Source organism: Parambassis ranga, chromosome 12 (genome assembly GCF_900634625.1).
Source record: "Parambassis ranga chromosome 12, fParRan2.1, whole genome shotgun sequence".
Classification (NCBI taxonomy): Eukaryota; Metazoa; Chordata; class Actinopteri; family Ambassidae; genus Parambassis; species Parambassis ranga.
The window spans coordinates 10,178,125-10,204,390 of record NC_041032.1 but is presented as its reverse complement, the minus strand read 5'-3'; the positions used below and the strand labels follow the sequence as shown (position 1 = coordinate 10,204,390).

The 26,266-nt window shown below is 41.7% G+C and overlaps 2 protein-coding genes across 2 annotated transcripts; both read left to right on the top strand.

The window, feature by feature from the left end:
• Window positions 1-327: 327 nt before the first annotated feature.
• Window positions 328-5,558, top strand: surf4 (surfeit 4). The gene is made up of 6 exons (XM_028418379.1): window positions 328-629; window positions 2,501-2,687; window positions 3,463-3,539; window positions 3,634-3,677; window positions 4,149-4,335; window positions 4,834-5,558. The coding sequence occupies exons 1-6, from the start codon at window positions 582-584 to the stop codon at window positions 5,098-5,100; spliced, it is 810 nt and encodes a 269-aa protein (XP_028274180.1). The 5' UTR covers window positions 328-581; the 3' UTR covers window positions 5,101-5,558.
• Window positions 5,559-6,785: 1,227 nt separating this feature from the next.
• On the top strand, window positions 6,786-26,144 carry ass1 (argininosuccinate synthase 1). The gene is made up of 15 exons (XM_028417927.1): window positions 6,786-6,916; window positions 7,502-7,636; window positions 8,742-8,810; window positions 8,947-9,135; window positions 10,631-10,687; window positions 10,782-10,856; window positions 11,511-11,581; window positions 11,666-11,696; window positions 15,963-16,053; window positions 18,405-18,489; window positions 19,330-19,394; window positions 21,925-22,056; window positions 23,152-23,308; window positions 25,629-25,694; window positions 25,785-26,144. Exons 2-15 carry the CDS (start codon window positions 7,535-7,537, stop codon window positions 25,831-25,833), a joined length of 1,239 nt encoding a protein of 412 aa, XP_028273728.1. The 5' UTR covers window positions 6,786-6,916; window positions 7,502-7,534; the 3' UTR covers window positions 25,834-26,144.
• Window positions 26,145-26,266: the final 122 nt, after the last annotated feature.

The following is a 26,266-nucleotide window of genomic DNA, read 5'->3' as shown; positions in this document are numbered from 1 at the left end:
TCAAAAGAGTACTATTAATAGTTAGATGATAGCAAAGGGTTAAAAAAATCACTAAGTTTTTTTTAACATTTTAATCATTCCAGTGCCATGTTAAAAAAATCGAAGTATTAAAAAAATCCTGGCTGACATTCTTTTGTTCTTTAATACATAATTATTATAAATTTTGTCACTAATTGGTTTTACTAGAGAAAATTAACCCACATCTGTCACAACCAGTGGAACCGTCTCGCAAAGTGTGGCTGATTAGGTGCAGGGGGTGAATCACTGCTTGTTTACATGTGTGGCGCCCGTCAACAATGCTGGATAGTTGTGTCAGGTCTCTGGACGGATCAGTATACGTGGCATACAGCGGTTGCAGTACCGTGTAGGGGGGCACTGTCTCACTCGTCAAATCGCGGGGCATTGTGGGGCGGAGGCGGCCTTTTCTCTCTGCGTCCACACAGGCGATCGTCGGGAAATCTTCAAGTAAATAACGTTAACGGGGGGAGGAACAGTCGTGAGAGCAGCCGTGCTTAAAAAAAACACACAACACATCCTTATTGTGTTGCGCTAACATTTTAATATCACAAATAACGAAAGCTATGGGGCAGGAGGATCTTATGAACACAGCCGAAGACGTGGCAGACCAGGTAACTTCATTTTTTAGCACGGCAGTTGGTAACGCTAGCCGCTGCTAGCATGTTAGCCGCTAACTAGTTTGTAGAGAATGAAGTAAAGCTTTTTAACGATTCCTGCTAACATGTAGACCTATCTAGCTTTGTATGCTGTGGGTCCACTGTAGCTTCGTAACGACATTAACTTGACAATGTTTGAATAACTCGTGTTGTAATGCGAATGATACAGGTTTGAGATGCCTGTCATGTGTCTACAGATGAATTTAATGGCATTATTGACTCTCACCGATAAAGTGAAAGTGGCAGTGGCTCATTTTCCTTGGTTGAAATAAACACATTTTCCTGGTTATCTTGCCAGCTAGTGATTCTGTTCTTAGCCACTCGGGTGATCAACTGTCAGCCAAGCCAGACAGTGCCAGTCTGTAGTTGTGAAATCACTGAGATTAGCAACCAAGTAAGTGGCTGACACACAATAGTCAGGAGTAAATTGTGTATATTAGCACGCTAATTAGCTTAGCACCGCATATGGTTCTTTATATTTGAGCAACATGTTGTTTTCTTAACAAATGAGCATCTGCATGTGGCCTTGTCAGAGCTGCCCTACCAACCAGCTCAGCCAAAAAAAAAAAACTAGTTGTGAACCTTACACAGCAGCTTGTCTGTCTGTAGTTGCCTGTGTATTGTTTTTGTCTATGTTTTTTAACTAGTTTTTGACTGTAGCCATTTCGCCAGTGTCCACCAAGTGAGTTGAGACATTAAGATCAGATTTCAGGGCTGCCTGTGTGACCTATGTTGGAGCACAGACTGGGACACACTCTCCAGAGATTTGAGTTTTTTATCTAGTGCCATCTGTTTTCTGAAAGTTACTGCTTCATAGTTGACTGCAGTGTTGTGTGCTAGATTAAGTTTGAACATGAAGTCATGCATTTAGCTCCAAGTATACAGCTGTTATGTAGCCCCAGCAAATCAACCACTTTCCTAATCTAATTACACCTGATTCATTATACACTCACATCACAAGACCTGTTTATAAATTACTCAAGATGTTTTGCTTTTCAAGATTCTCTGAATATAAAGGAACATCCCTTACTAATGATTACTGAGCCAGCATTTTACTTGGAGGTAACACTTCAGAATGGTCTATTTCTAGGCTGTTGCAGCAACCTTGGGCTTGTCCGGATTGGCTCCAACTTGGTCCATTCATGTCCCACACAGCAGACATAGTGGGAGTTGGTGTTCGCTGATAGGCTGCCTTAGTCTGACTGTGCTGATGTGGACCGCTGAGTAGGCGGGGCAGGGGGCAGGTCATTGCTCCTCTACTGTGTCACTGTAGTATCTGAAGGTCTGTTCATGCATTTCAAAAAGAAAAGCCTGCAGCAGTTTTTTTTAAATAAACATATTAGTTTGTTTTAAGAAAATACCTTTAAGGGCTTTTCACAAGAACAACAGCTGTTTTATTGTCTTGAAATATGTAGATTATAACTGTACTTCCTCCATGTTTTGCCTTTTTACTCTTTTGATGTCATGACAGACTTTTCTGGTTTATAAACATATTATAGAGAAAAAAAACAAGACCAAATGTACATTTTGCCCTGACTTTACTGCAGTTATGTGTTGAAGCACTGAAAAAAAACTTGCTCCACAGGTTGCCAGAATAACTAATATAGCTTCTGGAACTTGTGTTCTACTTTATGAGGGGAACCATATGTGGCAGTGGCAACAGGAATACTGGAAATATTATATTATTTTCTATAAAGCTTGGACCCTGAGATCTGTGCGACGTGATCTGTGATGTGTGCAATTGTGCAATTCTACTACTAATCATTATATACCATATATACAGCTTCTATAAACACTAACAGTCAATTCTCTCCTGTGTTTCCCAGTTCTTGCGGGTAACCAAACAGTACCTGCCCCACCTGGCACGCCTGTGTCTCATCAGCACCTTCCTTGAAGATGGGATTCGCATGTGGTTCCAGTGGAATGAGCAGAGAGATTACATTGAGGCTACCTGGAGCTGTGGCTACTTCCTGGCTACATGCTTTGTGCTGCTTAATCTTATTGGACAGCTGGGTAAGCAAATGAGTTGTCAGATTTATAATCAGGATATTATGTGTTACCACTTTACAAATCTATAGGTTGGTTTCACATTATTCTGTCATGTGTGACAAACATAACAATTAGAGAAGGAAGTTCTAGCAGAACTAACAGTTTTATGAGATGATAAATGTTTTAAAGGCACTTTATGTTTGAAGTTTAGAGTCCAAATGCAGTCGCTTCCCATTTTTCTTCTGCAGCTGTTGCTGTGAACATTTAGATTTATTAACTCATTAGACCTGAGGTAATTCTTTGCTAGTAAAAGTTATATAATGATTCATAGAGGTGTTAAGTCACCTCCTGATCAATTCTGCAGTACAATTGTGATCAGTAAATGTGACCAATAAATAAAGTTACAGAAGGCATCTGCAGATTTTGCTTATTTGTGCCTTAACATATTTATTGGTGTCATCTACACTGAGCCTTGGCTTCCAGAGCACAAGATGTCAGGTTCCATTGTTATCATGTAAAGACCAGAATATGAAGCTTCAGTGACCACACACTTTAATCACTGAAGCCAGACTTGTGATGTTTGAAACTTTTCCTGGAATTATGTGGAGGCATGCTTGAAATAACAGTCAGACTTGGCAGAAATCCATGGACCTATCGTGCCACATATTTTGCCTGCCAACATGAAATGGTCAGCTCTGACAGGAGATAAAGCAGATCATAATTTACTGTTTTCTGTGGCACATCATAGCTTGTTAAAGCTGTCAAAATAGCTGAAACTATACTATCTTTGTCTTAACAGGTGGCTGCGTCCTCATCCTCAGTAGAAATTTTGTACAGTATGCCTGCTTTGGATTATTTGGCATCATAGCATTACAGGTAAGAATCAACTGTATCTTACTCACAGTTCTTATGTACTGAAACAATACATCATTGTGTCTAATCTGGAATGTTTTTTTTTTCCTCCAATCAGACTGTTGCATACAGCATTTTATGGGACCTTAAATTTTTGATGAGGTAGGTGTCTCTATTCTGTATTTATAGGAAGATTATGCTTATTACTGCATAAACTGATCAACACCCAAACATAAAGGGCCAGTTGTCATCATCCTATTATAATTTCAGTCTCAGTGAGTCTTTTACTTGCTTGTAATGGCAGTGTATCAGAAATCCAAAATATGCTCTTACTCTAATTACTGTGGACGAAACCAGTGATTTGTTTAAACCTCAGCAGGCTGTGTGAATCATCACCTCCTTTAGAAGTCTTAAATGTAGTGCTGCATCTGGGTGTAGCTGTTTTATAATAAACAATTAGATGACATGATTAGCATATGTGAATTTACTGGTTTGAGTATGTGGCTGAAGAAGTCAACTGATTAATTGCTAACACAGAAGTTTCAACCTTACTGTTCAGCTAACACAGGTAAAGATTTCTGCTCCTCTCATTGCACTGTGCAAAAATAACCTCCCCCTCTCTTCTCACTGTAGAAACCTGGCCCTTGGAGGTGGTCTGCTCTTGCTGCTGGCTGAGTCCCGTTCAGAAGGAAAGAGCATGTTTGCTGGAGTCCCCTCCATGGGAGAGAGTTCACCAAAGCAGTACATGCAGCTGGGTGGTCGAGTACTGCTCGTGCTCATGTTCATGACCCTGTTACACTTTGACTCCAGCTTCTTCTCTGTGAGTTCTGACACCACCAAACACTTTTTAAGATCCTAGAAATTTGATCTATTATCCACTGAACTAGAAAATCAGATGCCACTACTGCCTCTTATTTTCTAAAATGTTTCACCTGGCAGTATTTATTTAGTACAATGTTCATAAGACACTGTAGAGACATTTAATAATGTTTTAAATGCACATGTAAGCCCCTCTGACATGCACCACAGCCCTGATGTTTATGGATATTATCCAGAGGAGTACCCATCTGTCTGATTCACTCTTACGGGACATTAAACAGATCCTGCGAGCTCTTTGGTACAAAGTCCATGTAATGTCCAGTTGAGCCGATGTGTACATAGAGCAGGTAATTGCCCGGGGAATTTAGTGTAGCTGCTTCATACTGCTGTACAATTTTTTTGTGGTGTTTGCATTAATATCACAGATATACGTCCAAATACAAATGTGCTGTTGATTAAATTTAAAGCACACACTTCATTCCTTTAACTTTTCACACAGATCCTGCAGAACATGGTGGGAACAGCTCTTATCATCCTGGTGGCAATTGGCTTCAAAACAAAGCTAGCAGCTTTGACCCTGGTCGTGTGGCTTCTGGCTATCAATGTCTACTTCAATGCTTTCTGGACCATCCCCGCCTACAAGCCCATGCACGACTTCCTCAAGTATGACTTCTTCCAGACCACCTCGGTTATCGGCGGCCTGCTGTTGGTTGTGGCACTTGGGCCTGGTGGAGTGTCCATGGATGAGAAAAAGAAAGAGTGGTAGGCTAAAAGAGGGGTTAAGGTGAGAGGATCGCACAGCACCACTAACTATCCCCCACCACCTGGGACACAAAGACCCTCCCTCTCCTCTAGCCCACCCCCTCCAGGGTACACAGTTGTGTTTTTTTCTAGATTATTTTTTATTTGGTCAGATCCAGAGACACAACCTTAGCCATCAATGGACAAACGTTGTCCATTTTCTCTTTTTAGTTGTTCATGATAATGACACTTTTTCTTTTTTTCCAAAATCTTTCTTGTGTCATCTTTTTCATGACGACAAGAATAATGTCCATGTATTTGTAAGTGCAAGGAAAACAATTTACAGATGTGAAAAATCTACTTGTTTTGTGTTCAGAAGAAAAATGAAAATAATTCATTGTATTTTACGAATGTTATGCCATAAGTTATCATACATAATCTTTCATATTTTCTTAATAAAACTGGCAAACAGGATGGAGTTAAGCCGTTTGTGTTTACCCGTGGATGTTGATCGTTTTCGACCATTGGATCTTGGGAGTGTCTGAGACTCAATCTTGACAACTCATCTTCCAGATTTCATCTCCTTTGTTTATTTACTCCAGCGCGGTAGTCTGTCTTACTATGTGTACACCTTCTGTCTCAGTTGACTGACACCTCTTGTTCATGGGACGTGTACATTGTATAGTGGTGGGTTGCCGTCATGGTTGATTGAAAGTTTCGACACAGTCGTTAGCTCCAGGACTTGTTATTGGGCACTTTGTACTGTACGTCTTTGGCAAATGCCTAACTAGTGAACTGTATATGATCGGGGGATACTAAGGGGAGGGAGGGAGGTTCAGCGTTTGTGAAACACCATATTCTTCGATCTAGAAAAGCAAAGAGGACTAAGCAGAGTCACTAGCCATCTGGACAATGTCTTTGCTCAGTGTTTTGCCCTGTGTAACAAAATCTGAAAAAAAAATCAGTGTATTGATTTTCAGAAGTTTATATTGTATTTTTGATCTTTTTTTTGAGTTCATGGCGAAGAAATAAATATTCAAAAATAAAAGTCACTGGCTCCGTCAACATTTGTAACTGGTTTCAAAAACTTAAAGAGAGTGGTGAACTAGGATGATGTGGATTTTCAATGAGGCACAAGACATTTTTTTGCATATTAAATGTTTATTAAATATGTATAATCAAGAAGACAGCTGCCGCAGACTTTGAGTAAGCGCTGACCTCTAATGGATGAATGCAAAAGTTTACTGCATGTGTTTGGCACAATAATACTTTAAACCTCTTAAAGTTTATGAAATGTGACCAGTACAGCAAGGCGAACTACAGATGACGTGACATGCACCATTTGTCTGTTGTGGAGTTCAGTACTTGTTTCCCTGCTTTATGGCTGCTCTGCAGACTGTATTGCTTCTGTACATTGACTTATAAGAGACAGATTAGACAGTTGTGTGTATATTTAGCATCGATATTAGGCCTATCTACAGCCCAAAATAATGTGATATTTTATTTATTTGTTTATTTATATACCATCAAGAGAAAAGGAAAAAGTTTGTAATACGTCTGCTGTATTGAAAATCATAAATAGACTTTAAAAAAAGTGATGATTTCAATGTAAGTTTTCATCTAATCATTATAGGTCGATAATTCGGTTGTAATAGCGGTATTGGGCAGGAACGTTATATCGATCCATTCGTATGGACGAACCGCTGCACGCTGGGGTTGTTGTGGATGACGCAACGTGAGTGAGGTTGACCAGATTTAGATCCAGGCAGTGAACACAGCACGCTGCTGCTTTCACCCCGCTGCCTGCGCACCGACACACGGCGACATTCCGCTCATTTTATGTAAGTAACGCCTACGTCCATGTGTTATATGTCAGTGTAAGGTTTGAAAGCATATAAGGATGTGATTTTTAATGGAGTACAACCAGTTGTTGCCAGCTGTTTCTATTTTAGGTGACACGCGAAGGCGATGCCGTGGCAAAATAAGCAAACTGGTGCTAACTTGTGTTAGCCAATAATGTTTTTGACAACTTGACAGCTTGTTATTGATACACAGCAGGTTCAAAATGAACCGCGAATGGTTTTAAATAATCACATTTTCATTAAAGTGTCGTAAAAAGTCACTGTTTAACGACGCTTATTGGCGAGTTAAATGATTTTTGTTGGAAAAATTGCAGAGTACACTTTTTTCTACAACACTCCTGTGTGAAGAAACGACCTGTGGAGCTGTCATCATCCAGCTCGAAACATCCTGTTTTTTGATTTATTTTTGATGACATCATATTAGAGAGGGTGAATCCACAAAGTTAATTAATTGTCACAAAAACCCCTTAGACCAGCTGTTTCTTAGTCAGGCTGTTGTCACATACTGACAATATATATCACTCTGGTTATATATTAATGTAGTAACTGACTCTCACTCCACAGCTTCTCTGTCTGCTGACACTGAAGGGTGACACCATGTCTAAAGGAACAGTGGTTCTGGCCTACAGTGGTGGATTGGACACGTCCTGTATTCTAGTGTGGCTCAAGGAGCAGGGTTACGATGTCATCACATTTTTGGTATGTTTCAAGTGTGTGCATGCTTGTGTGTGTGTGTGTGTGTGCACAACGGGTGGTTTCACACACAGCTGCTTTTGCACGTCAACAGCACACTGAATTTGAACTGTTCCCTGTTCTTTATGGGCTGTTCTAAAGAAACCTGTCGGAGCAACAGTACCGGTTATCTCACAGCAGTCACCGAATTTGGCAGCTGAATGCACGCACAAATCCAGCTGGATTTACTTTTTGCCCCCGAGGCGGCCAAGAACTGCACAGTGGGCAGATTTTTTTGTCATCCAACCTCATTCAGTGGTTTTGTCAGTCTGTACAAGGGGCTGAGGTGCAGATCTTTTTGGCTTTGGCTGACCATGATCCAGTCCACGAATTACAAAATGACACCAAGTTCATACAAGGTGTGCCAGTTTAATCATAGGATACAAACACTTTATTCATCCCAAGCTGGGGAGTTTCACTATTACAGCAGCAATATACAGACACACAGTATACTAAACGTATACCTCTAATGGTAAAAGTAAACACTAGACATTGTTTACAGAAAATAGAATATAAAATAATAACACAATACAGAAGTGTGCAGTTTTGTGTGCAAAAAACTGTCAGTCTTATGTATGGCACAGAGATGAGGTGTTCTACAGTCTTATTGCTTGATCATGAGACTCCAAACACAATTATTATGATTGTTTAGCAGCCACACCCTGATTTTGCCGAAGAATGCCAGGAGATCTAAAACTAAAACTAATTTCGTGTCAGAAAAAACAGTTCTGTTGCACCTGCACATTATTTAAAAAAATAACCAAAGGCATTCTTGAATATTTGTGCAGCAGATCTGTTAGTTCTGTTTTGATTTATGTTATAAATGCAAAATTCTCCTTTCCTCAGCTCAGTGGATCTGACAGTCCCCTCATGCCTTTAAGTGGGGCTCATGCTCGATTTCAGCTGCAACAAGGTTGTTACATGTCCTCAAGAGACGTGATCTGAATTACAACTTGGTGGAATATCAGAATTAACACATGCACAGTCATGTGTGTTTGGATTCCACCAAACAAAAAACAAATAGCTGCTCATGTCTTCTCACGTTTATACAATTGCAACGCTCTAATTTCAGGCCAACATTGGGCAAGATGAAGATTTTGAAGCTGCTCGGGAAAAGGCAGTAAGCCTTGGTGCCAAGAAGGTGAGAGACTGTTGAAATAATTTGATCTAAGTAAATGTTTACTTTTATAATTCTTTTGATCATTTCTTTTGTATTTCACACACTTTACATATAGAAAAGCTCGTCTGTGTCACTGCCACTCTCTCTCTCTCTATAGGTTTACATTGAAGACCTGCGCACAGAGTTTGTGGAGGACTTCATCTGGCCCGCAGTTCAGGCCAATGCCGTGTATGAGGACAGATACCTGCTGGGCACTGCAGTAGCACGGCCCTGCATTGCCCGCCGGCAGGTCGAGATCGCACGCAAGGAGGGAGCCCAGTTTGTCTCTCATGGTGCTACTGGAAAGGTACTTCAGACAGAAGAAAAGCAGACAAATATCATTCATCAAAGACAGGTTTCTGCTTTAAAAATGAGCTTTAAACACATCTGATCCCATCCAGCCTTTTTAAACATAAGCTAGGTCCTACTTAAGAATTAACTAAACTTAAGAACAGGGTTAAATATTAAACTTATAAAAACATTCAACATTAAACTATAACAGTTAGTATGCCAGCAAAGTCACACAAAGGCAATTGCTCCTTGAACTGATGTTTACTGCGATCGAGGATCAACAAACAAACACTGTAGAACTAATAAAAGATGCAAAACATACAAATATTAGTCTACATACAGATAGAATAAAATAACAGACATAAACGTACCACTTGCTTACCTGCTCGTGAATAAGGCTGGTCTTTAGCCATCTTTAGGGTAGGAGATTTTGAAAACTCATTGAGAGTCAGCCAGATTTTGAAAGTAAACACACGCCCCTTTCTCTCGGAGCTCACCCCGAAGCCACGCCTCCCAACCAGTCTGTGACTTCGGCCATCATGCACGTACCTCTCTGGTGCGCACAGAGCAGGAAGAGAGTGACAACCAGCCAATAATCCGCGCAGGGGCGTCTCACAGGATTGGCTGATGTTTTTAGCGTTTTATAGCTTCCACAGATGATTAATATTCTTCGTTTTAAAGCGAAACTGCCGAACTAATCGGTTGCTATCGGATTGTAAAGAGAAGTTACACTAATTTAACAAAAAGTGCATCAGAATGAAATCTCCTACCCTACCTTTAATGAAATAAAACACAAAAGAAGAGAAGAGAGAAAACGCTTCTTGCATCTTGTCGGCAAAGTTAAAAAGCCTAAAAGAGGTTTCCTGTGAGTCCTGTACTTCAAATTAACATATTAAATTAATCAATAATAATCAATAACACATCAAATTAATATATTTTCAGAGGCACTCCAGCTGACTGCCTGATGAACATAAGTGAAAACCATTAGACTGAATGCATAATTTTTTCTTTTTTAAATTAAATTTAGAGGAAAAGTTTAAAAAAGTTTAAAAAAGAGTTCATGTATACATATTTCATCATTCTATATCTTTGCAAATGTTTCTTTTATTAATCCTAATTGATTATTCTTGGAAATGCAGTGACCAAATATCACCTGTAGATGGAGACAAACATCACATCATAAAGTTGAAGTACACACTTTTTTAAATGGTTGGGTTTATGAGAAAACCTCCTTCCATCTGTTATATATATATATTATTGAATTTATATATGTAATTTAATTACTAACATCATTATTGATTCCCAACTGGGCATAAATTAAATTATAAATTTCTGATCAATAATAATGATTTGTTTAAGCTAAGTATTGAATTTATAAAGTATGAACTTCTTTGGTTGTAATGGGAATGCAGAGAATTTACTTTAAGAAATTGTCCATTGGTTTCCTGTTGACTAAATATAAACCAAAAAAAAGCACTTTTCACTTTTTGTTATTGATTTGTGTGTTCTAGGGAAATGACCAGATACGCTTTGAGCTCACATGCTACGCTCTCTACCCTGAGGTCAAGGTGAGTGTTCCGTTTGTCTGTATGCTGTGTAGCAGTCTGTACTGTGACATAGTGCTGCTGCAACAGAAGTGACTCTCTCTGTTTTTGTTTTCAGATCATTGCACCATGGAGGGTTCCAGAATTTTACAACCGCTTCCGGGGGAGGACTGACTTGATGGAATATGCAAAGGTAAATATTCACCATTTGTTGATGAAGATTCTCAGTCATCCAGGTCATCATACGTAGAGAAGATTGAAGCAAGGCGTCTGGACTTGTAGAGTTGTCTTGAAGACATTTCGCTGCTCATCCAAGCAGCTTCATCAGATTCACCATTTGATTCACCATTTGGACAATAAAATGACTAAAAACATAAGTACACTTTATCTGGAATTGAATATATACTCATTAACATATTTAACCTCAGATTCAGATTCTCAGAATAAATTATTTGGATTGCAGACTGTTTACCCACAGGTTCCCATCTGATAGTGATCTTGTCAAGTTTTCTCCACTAGAGGGTGGTCATGATGTTTGATGGCTTGTGTATTGAAATGATGCAGTCTTAAAACACTGATATGTTGACTTTTCCTTTAAACATACTCAAATGTATTTCTTTCTTGGTTGTTTTTGCCTCTTTCTTTGAAGAGCAAAAGCATTGTGGTGAAATGAATGTACTTTCCTCGCACAGCAGGTCAAAAACAGCTGCTTGAAATTCTTTTTTGCCTCCTTGTGTTCAGATCTCTCTGTTTGTGTGTTAAAGTCTTATCTTTTAACCTTAAGTTGGAGTTATGTTTCGGACAGATAGTGTGTAACATAGCATCTGCCTTCTCTGTCAAACACTAGAAACATGGCATCCCAGTGCCTGTCACTCCTCGGGCACCCTGGAGCATGGACGCCAACCTCATGCACATAAGGTGGGTAAAACAGGTGTGATGGAACTCCTTCAGAATCAGTCCGTTTAAACAGTTTGTAATTCTCTATTTGTATTTATTTTGCAGCTATGAGTCTGGCATCCTGGAGAATCCAAAGGTAAGTTTCTAAGCTTGCTGTCTGGCAAAATGGCAATACATGTTTTTATCCTCATCCATCATCAAAAAGACATTTACACAAAGTTTTGACAGCATGCGCTGTTATTTCTCTGAATCATCTCCTTTGCCCTCCGCTCAAACACGCAGTTAATGTTGTAGTGAGACGCCACTCTCCTTTTATGCTAACCCATGCCAGCCCTACCCGTCACAAACACGACTCTCCCACAGTGCCAAGGGTGAGACATGAGTTTGATCTTTGCTGAAGCCGGAGGCCACTGCGGTACGTACAGGTTGGCCCCTGTGACCCCCAAAGCTCTCATCCCTTGGTGGCTGTGTCTGTGTCTGTGTCTCTCCTCACCCTGGGTCCTCGCCAGGCCCTGGGAAGAGCCTGGGACACACAGACACTGACTTGTCGTCAGCAACGCTTCGACTAATTCCCGATTTCATGGGAGCCAAGGAGGGGGAAGGGTTAGGGCGTTGCGCCCAGCTGGGGCCTCCTGAGTTTCAACCCCAACTCCTCGGGACCTCATTGTTCCACTAGTTGCGCCGCCGCAGGCTGCAACGTGGGAGGGGAGCCATTTCATCATGACACCGTGACACCAAAATGTCACCAGTAACAGTAAAGTACAAAGACAGTGCGCCAGACAGATGAGTCCCCAATGGATGGGGTGTCACAGGGAGGCGAGGGGTCCCGCTCTGGTGGAGTGGAGGTGCAGGGGCAGGGCCACTGTAACTCACAGACCTCTATCTCTCACTCTCTTTCTCTGTCCCTTTCCCACCCCTCCGCTGCCTCTTCAGTGGTCGTCCTGTGGAGAAATGTTTTGAAAAGAATGAGACGAACCAGTTCAATGGCATAGCGATGTATGATGATGATGGTATTGTATAACTGATTTCATTTGGTGGTTTTGTGCAGGACCATTTGCTCCAATATTGAATCGATTAATGGCATTAAATACAATGAAATATTTATGGTGAAGGGATTTGAATACATTAGCCCAGGCATGAAATTATATTTTGAACTTTTGTAAAAGCTGTAATAATTTAGTAATTGGCAATACCCACAACTTCTCACCCCTCTGGGATTTGGACTTTTCCCAAGGATGTTGGCTAATTAAGGTCATAGCAAACATAGGTTTAAGACCTGTATAAATTACTGTGTGTGTGTAAATGAATACAAATCAAATGCCAAAGCAAATCAGTAAATCTCAGACCAACATGTCAGATTGTGATCCCCCTAGAAGGTCATCTTAAAGAGGTCACCTTCTTCTAAGTATCCTCTCTATATCAGCCGCTGTCTCTCCTCCAGTTACAGCCCTTAAGGCTGAAGCCGGACCTCAACTATTCAAATGGCCCAACTCCCCCCACCTGCATTACAATGGTCCCTCTCAGCTCAGCGCTGTCAGATTAGGAAATGTCCAAATGGTCGCTCATATGTTCTCCTGCAGATAAGATTCGGCAGAGGTCAGGTTACTCTGTGATTAACATTGTATCCTTCCTGATAACCCCCGAAACCTCTTGTTGCCTCTTCTACCTCAATGGCCTGGAGACTTTTTTTTTTTTTAATTTACTCATCTCCATCTGGTAGCATTAACCTGTGTAAAGGCATGCAGTAAAGGGAACTGCAGCAAGGTGCAGCTAAGATAAAGACAGCACAAATTGTAGATTTAAAAAGATCTTAATAAAAAGATATCAGCCACCTCTAGTTGGCATTGATGGTATAGTTCTTATGTTGTAGCATTCATCAGATGGGATTATCAATATGCCGATTGTTGGATGTCTTTACATCCTTCGGTTTCCCCTCTCTTCGTCCCTCCACACATGAGCAGTCAGAGCCCACCCTGAGGCAGCCTGACACTCGTCCTGAGTCATTAAAACATCACCTCTGTCTTAATTATAGTCCCTGTCAGTGAGTTTCCTTGGGCCCGCTTTGTTCTTTGATCAGGGAGCTGACGGGGGCCACTGCCCATGTTGACCAGGAGTAAAGGAGCAAAACACCAAGCTTGTGCTCACCTGGAGGAAATGAAAACTTGTTTGCTGCTGGTCGCATGGCTTGCTGCAAAGATGGATGGTCGGAGGACTGCCTGTAGGGGTAGGAAGTGGGCTTGTAGGTGTATGTATACATGTGAATGTGTGCTTTGAAGCAAAGAGGTCATGTGTTGTGGCCCCCCTCGGGTCTGATTGGCCTGACCTGTGATACTTAGCAAGTGCTCGCCTCTCTGAGTCCGTCACCAGAGCAGGGCCTGTTGTCCTCATTAAATTCAGCGGAGGGTCCAACATTAACAAGAACATTTTGTGTGTTAAAATAGAAATTTGTCTCCAGCACATCGTGTGTATTGTTTTATTCTTGGCTCAATTTGCAATGTTTGCATTTTAAAGAGAAGGACAGACTTGAAACGTGGTGATTTAAGCATCATTTCCAATCTGTTGCGCCAAAGATGTTTTTACTATCCTCTTCTGTTCTACTCTCCATTCTATACCCCCCTTCCTCCCCTCCTGCCACCTCTGCCTCTTTTGGCCCTTCTGGCTTTGATTGAAAACCAATGAGGCAACTAATAAGTGGAAAGATAGAAATTTACTTGCTTTAGGTTCATGCGTCAGCCTTCTCTTTTGCAGTATGGGCCACGTTTAGCACAACAATATCACAGAAGCAAAGACTGCCAAAGGAGCTGCTCTGTGCTACATGATGGTGTGCTTCACGGCCCATTTCCCACCAATACCCCACGCCCCCCCGCCTTCTCCATCTCTACCTTTTCCTCTCTTTCAGGGCCACGGCTTTGGGACAGGTCCACCTGCAGGGGGTTTGAATTGAAATGCATTGATCTCTCGCTCACTGGAAACAACCCTATTCCCTCACGTTTCTTTTTTTTGTGTGTATCCAGCTTATAAGTTTGCACTCCTATCGTTGGAGCAAGCTTGAGTAGTTAAGATTTGTACACATTATGGCAGGAATTTGACAAGAACAAATTTGAAACACATTTTAATCTCAGAGTTTAATCGTGTAATTTAATTATTAATTCCTGCTAAGATATAATAAAATACAATGCCTTGATTAATTGTATACAACCTGTAGGTAATATCTTAATACCACCATCACAAATATTAGTTCAGCTAAAGGCCCTTATGACCTGTACTCCGTTTTATTTGAAGGTTGAAAAAGACAACCAAAAAGATTCATTCCATCTTTCTCCCCCCCTCAAAGAGTAAACATCAAAAGGCTTTTTAGGGCAGTCATTTTGTCCCTCTCCTGTTCGCTCTCATTTGGCATCTTTCAGAGCGCCGAGGCAGAAAATAAAGGAGAGGGAGACGGCCGCCTTCCCAGTCAATTTTGGTGTTTAGTTAAAAGGAAGGAAAGTGATTGCGCTGCTCGTTTTCTCCTCACTGACAGGCGGCGAGCGGATGCCGATTAGTTATTGTATGATGATTTAGAGTCTGGTAAAGCTTTCCATTTAAATGCACCCAGTAGTTATTTTGCATAGTCCCCCTGCAATTTGCCTCAGCTCAGGAGACATTGGCCATCGTCTTGGCCTAATGCTGTGTAATTGTTGGAGGGGGCACATCACTGGGCGGATACGTCGGACTGCCACGCTCTTTTAGGTCCCAACTGTGACTTACTGAAATCGCTCCCGGCTCCCGCCAACTGGAAACGAAACGACAAACGTCTGTCACCCAGGACAACTTTAGTGGATTTTAAGGTGTGGGCTTAAAAGGCTTTGTTGTGTGTAGGAAAATTCTTTATTTGAAAATAAATCAGAAGAGAAACGTCACTCAGAAAATCAGAACTGGAAAACTGGAAGATTAGAAGAAGTGCAGACACACAAGTCGACACAGAGGCAGGGTAATACTGAAGACTTACTGCTCAGATTCTGTCATTGTATCAGGTGTGTTTTTTTGACTTGTTCATTATTCTCAGGGATGTAAGTCTTTTCTTTCTTCGGCCCTTTCTCACTTTTTTTGCTGCGTTTCTCCACCTGTCCCTGTGGTGAAAGGCCACATGGGGAAAATGAGACCAAATAGAGGAGAAAATAGGAACATTGATTTTTTTTTTTTTGTCTTCACCACCTGATATTGTTTTCAGATGTTTTCTTTTCATGAATCGCTCTCTTCATTCTTCGACTCATTGAGTCACCTGTTATCTCCTCACACAATAGGCTCCACATTCATGCTACTGTAGACTGATGAGGTCTCCAAAGGTCCAGGTTATTCTTTAAAGGGAATAAAGTGTGTGAATTGGAGTGTGTGTGATTTTGTGTATGTGTGTGTTTTTCAGAGCCATGCTCCGGCTGACCTGTACCTGATGACCAAGAACCCGGAGGATTCTCCCAATGTCCCAGATGAGCTGGAGATAGAGTTCAGAAATGGTTGGTGTGTTTGCAACATGTGTCACTGTTGGAAAAATTTACTGAATGACGTCAGTCAGGGTGGGTGTCCATCGTCACTCACTGTCAGCCCCTCTTCTTATTACTTAACATAGCCGTAGGGCTACAGCTTTCAGGCTGACCCGGCTGCACTTTATCACCATTTTCTGACCACCCAGACTTATCCTTAACCCGTCACAGCAGTGCTTGGTCCAAAGCTGCCATGTCTGGCCTGAGGGCACACACAAACACACACATACACACAGGCCGGAAGCATTAACTCCAGCTAATACACCGAGCCCTGAGGGCCCAGAGAAAACGCTCATTAGATATATTCACAAGGGCGAATAGTAGAAAGTGTCACATGTTTGTGCAAAGACAAAATGACAAGACACATCCAGGCCCGAGGCAAATGGCACAGATGTCCCTTTAAGCCTGTGCTGAAGTGCAAGAACATCAATGGGGTGAAAGGCACTAGCTCCTCTGATCACATGGGTCTTATAGGCAGCTTTATGAGCAGTAGAGTTGTAATTTTAGTTAAGTTCAGAAATTTGTCAGAAGATGTGTGGGAATAGTTGCAGTCAGTAAAACTTAAAGGAAAATATAAAATGCCTTTAGCTATCAGTTTTAAATGAATACTAACTGCTGTTCAGATCTGACTTTACCAGTTTCATAAAGAAAATGTTTAACTGTGAAACAAGCTGGTTGCTGTCAGTTCAGATGGAGATGAGAGGTGCTTTTGTAAAACAGTGATGCACTAGTAAAGCCTAGTGTGCTTTCGCGGGTTCTTTGCGGCCCTCCGCTGCATTTTCACACATATTCTCTTTGCCTTTTATTGAGCACCCTATGACAAAAGCTGTTTTAGTTGTCCACACAAAGGCCCAAGCCTACTCCTCCCTCTGAGCACAAGATCAGCACAAGAATGTTTCATTTCTTTCCCCCTCCCACCTTTTCATCCCTGCCTTTCTCACCAAAGTTTTCTCACTGATTAAAAAAGAATATTTAACGACAGGAACCTTTTCCCCCGTCAAACGGTCTATTCGCCATTCCTCTCCCTTCTTTTTTTTTTAAGAAAAAAAAATCATCCCTCCCTCCTTTCATGCCAAAGAAGAGAGGAGGAAAAAGAGACAGAGAGGAAAAATGTAAAGCAGTAATTTTTCCTACAACTGTGTCTGCGCTCCCATTGTTTGCACTGTTAGGCTGCAAAAAACCTGAAGAAAGGGATCACGAGCAGAAAAAGAGCCTTCTGTGAATGATCGAACCCGAAACATGGAGGAAGAAAAAGAGTGCAGGGACGAAAGGCCATCCCCTGCACTCCCACGTCCAGACACTTCAGTTAATTTATTTGAACTTTTAATCTAATTATTAGATATCAGGGAGGCGGCGCAGTTCTAAGAATACACCGTCCACACTGGGAGTGCAACGGGAGGTACTTTTTTCTTCCTCCATGGGAGCCACCGTGATTCCCGCGATATGAGAATGGGCCATCAACAAAGCCCTTGTCTAAAAAAATTAGTCAGGTCCCTCACATGTCCTTCCTAGTAGGGCTTTGTAAACGCTGGCTGAAAGGCATCCAGAAGTGCTGGTCTTCCCTTCAAGGCTGTAATGACTGACAACTGCAAGTGTGCTCAAGTATGTGTAGAGCTCTGGATGGAAGGACAGAGAATGCAGAAGATTCCTCATTTTGTCCCATTTTAAAAGGTTATATCTCCCTCTCATGCCCTCACACACACACACACACACGCTCCTTTTCAGCCATGTCTCTGTTTGTTTCCTTGCCTCCACCTTTGGCCCTGTGTTGCTCATAGAAGGCCATGAATAAGCAGGTCTGTGACAATGATTGATGTGCACTTGGTTTAAGTGGCTTTGAAGAGGAAGTGTGTGGAGCGAACATGGGTGTCACTTAAGGAGAAATTCTCACAGGGATGTGGTAATAGGAAGATGGATGTGCAGGTGGTTTTGTCTCCTGCACATGCCCATAGACACACAAACACCCAGTGGCACAAAAAAAAAACCTCAGCATAGGGGTAACAAAGCTGCGTGTGTAATTGAATTAGGTAAAGGCCTGCCCACAATTTCACAGCTTTCAAATGAGCTGGGCCTTTGAATTTATTAGCCCTTCTCACCATCTTCCTTTGTAATGGTTTTCACTTTTAGCTGACGACTATTGATTTCACCAACAGAGATGATTGGCACTTGTCAGCAGATTTTTATCAACTCTGCTGTTTTATTTGTCAAATTAGTCAGTTGATGAATGAATGTGTTTTTGTTTGTTTGATATCTTTCCATATCATATTGTACTGTGTACAAATTCTATTTGTATCAGTTTTCTAATCTGTATTTTATTCCTTAAGGTGTTCCTGTCAAGGTGATCAATGTGAAGGATGGCATGTCAAAAGACACACCACTGGACATCTTCTCATACCTCAATGAGATTGGGTAAGTATATTTTTCTGTGCCTGTATGATCCATGTGTGACTTGTTTTAGTGAAAGTTAGCTTCTCAGACTGTGTATTAGTGTCCCCAGAGGTATAGCAGAGATTAGGTTCACCACCTCTGTCGAATACCACCACCTTTTTATCCTCAACTCACTTCATGTTTGGAGACGAAGCCCTGATACACAGAATGGATGTGCCATCTTCCTCATAAATGATGATGAGGATGAACCTGGTCGTACGTTTAGTATTAAATGGGGTATCTCTGGTGCAGCCTTTTGTCATTTGTAATTGAATAAGATAAACACGATGGACTGTCGGGTATAATGGCGCTGCACTGTGATGTGGAAAAAAACATATACAGAGGTAATTTTATGTATGCTGGACATATCTGTGGTTAAGTTTTTTGTTTAGATGTTTTTTTCCATAATTGCTGCACATTTTCCCTAAGCATAAAGCAAGTTGTTGTTGATAAAATCACCAAAGTAGCAGCAGATTGACGTGGTTCTCAGACATCTATTCACACAAAGTCTGACACATTTTCCACCAACAAGTCACTTTGCGTTGCCTCAATTCGTGTGAACTCCCACCTGTTCCTTCCACCTCTCCCACCTGTGCCCTCTGCGCTCTGTGCTGGGCACCGAAACATCACACAGATATGCAAAGTGAATTTCAAGGTCAAGAAATGGCCAAACTGTGTGAAGCACTGCTTGCACAGGTTTCTAGCTGCCACCTAAATAGGTCCTTTAATCTTGAAGACTCCTCCTGTGAGCAAATAAACAAATTCAGGGTGGAATTTCTGCACGGTCTGAGTGTGTCCACTTTACCTCTCTTTGTCTTACAGGGGAAAGCATGGAGTGGGTAGGATTGACATCGTAGAGAACCGTTTCATCGGCATGAAATCTCGAGGTAAGAAATTAAAAACTGTGTACTTCGTTATGACATTTTGTCTGTTATACTCTGACAAGCACCTTCACTTATTATGTTCCCTGTAAATGCAGTGAGATAGATACACTTACGCTGAAATACCTCTCAATAATTTAATTTCAAAAGCCGGCCTTTCTATCCAGTGCTTTCATGCAATTTTCAGTTATTTTACATGAGTGCTTTAAGTGTCACACTTGCTATTCTGCTTCCATAAAAGACTGCTGGATGGCAAACACACTCTCCTCAGCAGAAATGTTTTCCTCTGGTTTACCTGGAATCATTCACACTGAAGTTACTTCCACTCCACACATACAGAAAACACACACACTGTGAACAAAATGAAGGTGCACATGCTCCACTGGATACACACAAATACACAGTCGATCACATATCTGCACATGCAGTCACATACAGGGGTGTTTTTGTCTCTACATCTTTTAGCATCAACAGGCGAATTGAAAAGCTTCTTTGTTGGGTCTCTACATGTGTTACCAAAGCAAATATACAAGGCCAGCAAGCAGTCCTGGCTTTGCATGACACATGCACACACTCTACTTACTCTTCTTCCCCCACAACACTATGTGCTGTGATTGGCAAATTGACTGGCCAGCAGACTGTGGCTGTGGCGCAACTTGGCAGGTAGAAATTGGAAAATGGGAATCCCACTTTTCTCTCCCCTCGGCTGAACAAAAGATCAAAGCTTCCAAGTGTTTCCTCCTCTGAAGCAATAGGAAGAGGTGGAGCACAAGGTGCCCAAGTGGTTGAATAACTACCATCGAGTGTACATGTTGGTCTCCTCTGGTATGGCAGTTATGTTAGCACAATAGAAGATGGGAGGGACCGAATGGTGACATGTCATACTTATTTGTGGTGGGTCATATTTATTTGTGTGGGGTCAGGGAGGTGGAGGGGATTGAAAAGGTTTGTCAAAAATGTTGTCACTGTGCTACAAAACATTTCCAGGTCTGTTCACCAAACATTTCCAGCAGTCAGACCTCTGACCTGTGCACTGGTGATGGCCTCAATCAGAAGGGGCGTCGATCAAAAGCAGGTGGAAGTGTCCTTTGGATGAACAGGCTGTCTCATGTCCACAACAGGACACTAAAAACAGTTGACAAAGGCATTTTTTTGTCTAATATCTTGGATTATTTACATAGTTAAAATGATTGGTCCATTTTGATGATCCATTATTTATCAGCAAATATGTGGGGCTAAAAAATAAAAGCACTCATGAGTGTCAGAATCTACAGTTCCTCTAATGACCACAGAGTGGCTCCTAATTTGAGTGAGTCCTATAGGTATAAAGTGTTGTTTTTAACTCATTTAACTGTATTTATTTACATGTATTACCTGTTTATGCTAAACTAACAATTACCCCAAAGTATCAGAGGGGATCAGCTCAATTCCTGTCCTGAACGCCTGCAGGCCTGCGGTTAGCATACCTGCAGCAAGTGAATAAAAGATTAAACCCACTAAGTGTTTTGTCACTTTAAGCCCAACTAAACTGCCACTGTTGGAGCTTAACCAGATAGCGTTTCATTGTTTGCTCCTCTCTGCTGAGCCAGTCCTCCTAAGCCAAGTTGTGTTGGAGGGCAGTTTTAACTCATTTATCTGATAGAGGCAACGGAAATGTCTCTACGTGCCCTCTGTGCCTCTGTGGCCCTGGGTCACCAAAAAGCCACAAGCCCTTCCAGCTCAGGTAGCAACCTTTTTGAGGCTTTAGACAATTAGCAGCATCACTAAGCTCTTTTTTTTATTGCTGCTGGCACAAGTAAATGCTTCTCCATTTTCAGATCAGGACTAGAAGTACTTTGGGTTGTACAGATTTAGCTGCGCACTAGATTGGAAGGGATTAAACAGCATTTATATGTTAAATCTCAGGAAAAGAGTTCTGGAGTCAGGAGCAAAACCAGATAAATTGGGAAATTTGGTAGTGCTGGCTGTAGTTTGGTAGCATGGCTTGAAAAAGTGGGACTGTCATTCAGATTGACAGGTGATGTGAGAAACCACGTATTGGAAGGGAAAGAGCACACACTGTTTCCCTCTCAAAAATGGATGTCAATGATAAAGCTCCCCTTTTCCTATTGTCAGACCTGTCTTGTAGAATTTCGCCTGCCCCTCTTTTGTTTTAGCTGACGTTTAAGTGACAGCTTCATTTCTCCTGTCATGTACCTCATCTTTTCTCCCCTCACCCCTCCCTCCTTGTCCAGAGGGGGTAAATTGCAGGGTAGTCAGAGCCTTGGTCCAGACTCCAGGCTGGCAGGGGCCGCCTACCCTGTCATTTACCCAGGACAGGCTCATCTATGTTTTGTGAGCACCATGAAGGCCTGTCTGTCAGACGGCTCATGGCTAATAGAGCTGTCGGCTTGTAGTTACTTCCGATATATTTGATATTTTTGATGTTTGACAAAAATAAAAAAGACAATCGGCAGTAGAGTGTATAAAATATAAAGTCATGCTGTGTTTGCTGCAGATATTAATGTATGTTGTTGTTTTTTTGTATGTTCATCAGGGATATATGAAACACCCGGAGGCACAGTTCTGTTGAAGGCCCATTTAGACATCGAGACTTTTACCATGGACAAAGAGGTGCGGAGGATCAAACAAGGACTTGGGATCAAGTTCTCCGAACTTATCTACAATGGTAAAAGCCTGAAACACTTGATCTTCACTTATTCTTTTATTACCCTTATAATGTAAGACAAAGACAGGTGTGTGTGTGTGTGTGTGTGTGTGTGTGTGTGTGTGTGTGTGTGTGTGTGTGTGTGTGTGTGTGTGTGTGTGTGTGTGTGTGTGTGTGTGCGTGCGCGCGTGCGTGCGCGCGCGCGTGCGTGCGTGCGTGCGTGCGCGTGAGCTTTTCTTGGCTCAGGTGTCTTAATCCTCCCTGCTGCTCGGTCTCTAGTCCCCTGTACCTTCATCCACATAATAGGATCAGTGCCATTACAGACTGACTACCAGGCCGCTTCTGTTATACCCTCCAGAGACAGGAAACAAGCACACACCCACACACATAAAGGTGATAACTTCAGAAGCAGGGGTAGAGATTAAACCCATTGTGGGTTTAAATCATTAATAACTCTGCAGATAGCAGACAGCTGCCAGCAGGGCTTATGTTAACAATCCTGCATTTGTTTACAGTGCTATTTATCCAAACAGTTAACAGATTAGTGGTCAAATAATTGCTTTGTTGATCTGATTTGGAAAAGTATTGTATATTTCAGCATCTTAAATAAAAACGTATTTAATAATTGATTCAAAAATATAACTTTACTCTTAAAATGACATGACATAATAGCAGATTCTCTGAGGTGAACTGTGGCCTGTATGCAATTGTGCCAATTGAGAGGGAATGAAAGCCGGGGGAAGGATTGTGTCTTTGAACATGGCCAGACGATGAGGTGGAGGTCAGCTGCTGATGAGAGTAGGACCCCTGCTGAGTGGGGCGTGCCTGACCTCTGAACATATATAGACACATCTCTCGCCCATCTGTCTCAAAGACTGACGATGAAAATGCGAGAAAAGAAAGGGGTGCATGAACTTCACCTGCAACCCAAACAACACCAAAGCACAACGAGGGAACTGTGGTTATCAGACAGATGAATGCATTGTTGTTTAGGAGGAACATCCTTCCCAATTTCTCCCTTTTTTTCTGTATGTAATGCTCTTGCCATCATTTGCGTTGCAGTTTAGATTTGGTTTCCTCTCTTTGTTTATATTAACTTTATTTTTTTTGCCACAGGTTTCTGGTACAGTCCAGAGTGTGAATTTGTGCAGCACTGCATTGCCAAGTCTCAAGAGAACGTCGAGGGCAAAGTACAGCTGTCTGTCTTCAAAGGCCATGTCTACATCCTGGGCCGAGAGTCATCCAAATCCCTGTACAATGAAGAGTTGGTCAGGTATGAAGAGGATATAGTATAAAAGTGTCACTGTCAGTACATCAAAGTGTGCGCTTGTTCTGACTCGACAGCTGTATGTGTGGCTGCTCTGGGCACAGTGCAGCCATTCCACATGTTGTTAGGTCAGCTTGCCCAAGTTGTGTGATGACCTCCACTTTGGCACACTAAAACGACCCTGCATCACAAAGACATCAGAGAAGTGTCAAACTCAGTTCCTGCAGGGCAGCTCCAGACCCCGACCCCATCACCACGCAACCCCCTCCTTGGCCTCTTAGCTGTGGTAACAGTGGGTTTGTTCAGGAGGCTGACCCCTGATGCCCTCTGGGCAGGCTCAGCACTGACCAAAGTAAAACCCCTCCATATGGCTCTCCATCTCCACTTCAGTCACACACACTCCAGTTGTACCCTAGAGTCAGGGAGCTAATGGTGTTTTCAGCCAGAGGAGAGAGGTGATTCACTGGGCTTTTAAGAGGAAAGTACCAGGGTGTCATGCTAGTTAAGCAGGTCAGAAAGAGGGGGACAAAAACGTGCTTCACACAGTCGGCCATTTACCTCCTCAGTTTGAAATCGATACAGTGAGTGTATATTTTGTCCCGCAAGGAAAATGGGGAGACTGTACTGTATTCAGACTGTGCTGTCTTTTAACTGCTGAGTCCCTCTTTCAGGACAAATCAAATCTCAACAAAATTTCAATTACTTAAAAAAACTTATCAAGGCCTTAGGCTCTGATTTCAACATGTCACATTTTATAGACACGTCTGTGTGACAGAGAGTTGTGTTGCAGCATCACAAAGTCCTCGGGGCCACTGACAGATGGGCTCAGTCTCCTCACATAAAGGGGCTCATTTGAAACATCACTAGAAAGAGAAGCCTTCATGCCTCAGTCTTAATCACACACAGTGACACACAACTGTATCCCGTGCCCACAGAGAGTCCTCAGCTCAGATTGCAGTGGTGATTGTTTAGTAATAATGACTTTTTTGCTTTGAATAAAATGCAGAAATTGCAACACAAAAAAAATGCACATCACCATTAATATATCTGTGAAACAGCAATATTTGTATTATATATATATATATATATATTGTATCAGTCATTCTTTAAAAAATACAGATATATTATATAAAGAAGGCTACTTAACAAAATACTTCAATAGATACCTGTTAAATACCAGCGGTATAAGTGGCAAAATCCATTGTCAGTCCCTTTTTTTAATATTATTGTTGTGACTTCTGCGATGCTGTTGACATACGTGTACCTGATACTGATACACCCAGAGGCAGCAAACGCTTTTATTTCCTACTACATGAAAACCTGCCACAATAGCACACACATACACGCACAGACCAGATCAGGCGTGAAACCCCCACCGACATCCTGTTGGCTCTCCATGGGCAACAGTAAACGGCGTCATTAACACAGTGGTAATACAGCCCGTCACTGCACCCATCTGAGACAGAAATGTCACCTTCCTTGCTCTCGCCTGGCTTTGCTCTCAATTAGACTGCAGGGTTTCTTGAAGGAACACACAATCACATGCTTGCACATACACACGCACACAAAAGTGCCATATTCTTTGTGGCCACTCACTCATAATGGTGTTCAGGTGCTGGGTAGGGAGCCTTGTATTGAGAGTTGATGATTTAGTTGGCGGCCTTTCTTTTTATAGTGTTTATCCTATCATTTGTTAGCAATTTCCTCTTTTGCTAAGTGCTTTTGAAGAATGAGTGCAAGCTGTACATTGGGAGTTGGGGGTGTCACTGGGAGGAGAGGACTCAGTAAGGGAGTGTATTAAACACGGCAGGTAGAAACAGCTGTAATTACACAGCACACGAACACTCTTTGTGCGCACACTGAGGCAAGATGTACTGTACTAAAATCTGCCTCAGCAACACGAGGCTCATACTGGCTCAAGTTATAGATTTATTACTTTTTTATGATACAAAGCAAACAAGAAAGCAAACATCAGAATTACAAAATCATCTCGACACTTATCCCACAGCTGATATGATGGGACTGTTTTTAAATGGGTTATGTGCATCTTTTGTGTGTTTGTGTACATGAGCGTGTTTTGATTCCTCAGTATTGATTCTGCTTGATTCAGGACAAACAGTACTAAAGAAGAGCATTCAGAGGAAAATCGATCACAGCATTATTTCAAAAGAGTAAATTATCAGTGATCCAGTTATCCCTCTTGTGGCAAAGGCTCCAAGTCTCTTTCATGTTCTGCAATGATGCCAAACATCTCGGTCTTTAACAAAAATATCCTTCGTTGGTTGGTCTCTTTGGCTCACCTGCCTCTTTCTCTTTTCCTCTCCAGCATGGATGTGCAGGGCAACTACGACCCATGTGATGCCTCTGGATTCATCAGGATTAACGCTGTTAGGTAACGCATGCCTATATTTCTGACAACAGTTTGCAACCGGCATACAAAACAGCACCTATCTTATTCTAATTGATTGTTTGTCCGCCACAGGTTAAGGGAGCATCACCGCTTGCAGGGTTTGTCCAGCATTAAGCAGTAATCATGGCAATCCAGTCAGCCATCTTTCCTCTGTGTCTTAAACTGTAATAGTTTAGACTTTGTGCCTCCTTTCTCAACCTTTTGCCTTAGTGTCTAGTGTTACACGTGTTAGCATTAGAGTAGTAAGCACAGAAGACTCCTTTAATGTTTAACTGTTTAGTGAACAGATGAGGATGAAAACATCATCACAGAAAGGTGGAATCAGGTACTGATATAAACTTGGAATTACGTGTTTTGTAGTGTTTTATCTCCTCAATTAGTTAAGTCAATACTATATATTGATTGTTATAGAATTAAAAAAGATGAACAGTCTGTCCCTCTTCTTTTTTATTGTTTTTTTTTTAGAATATGCAAAAAAAATTCAATGTTAATAGTTCATCTTCTTGGCAAACAGCCTATTTATTAATGCCTGACTGTTTAACTCTGGCTACTCC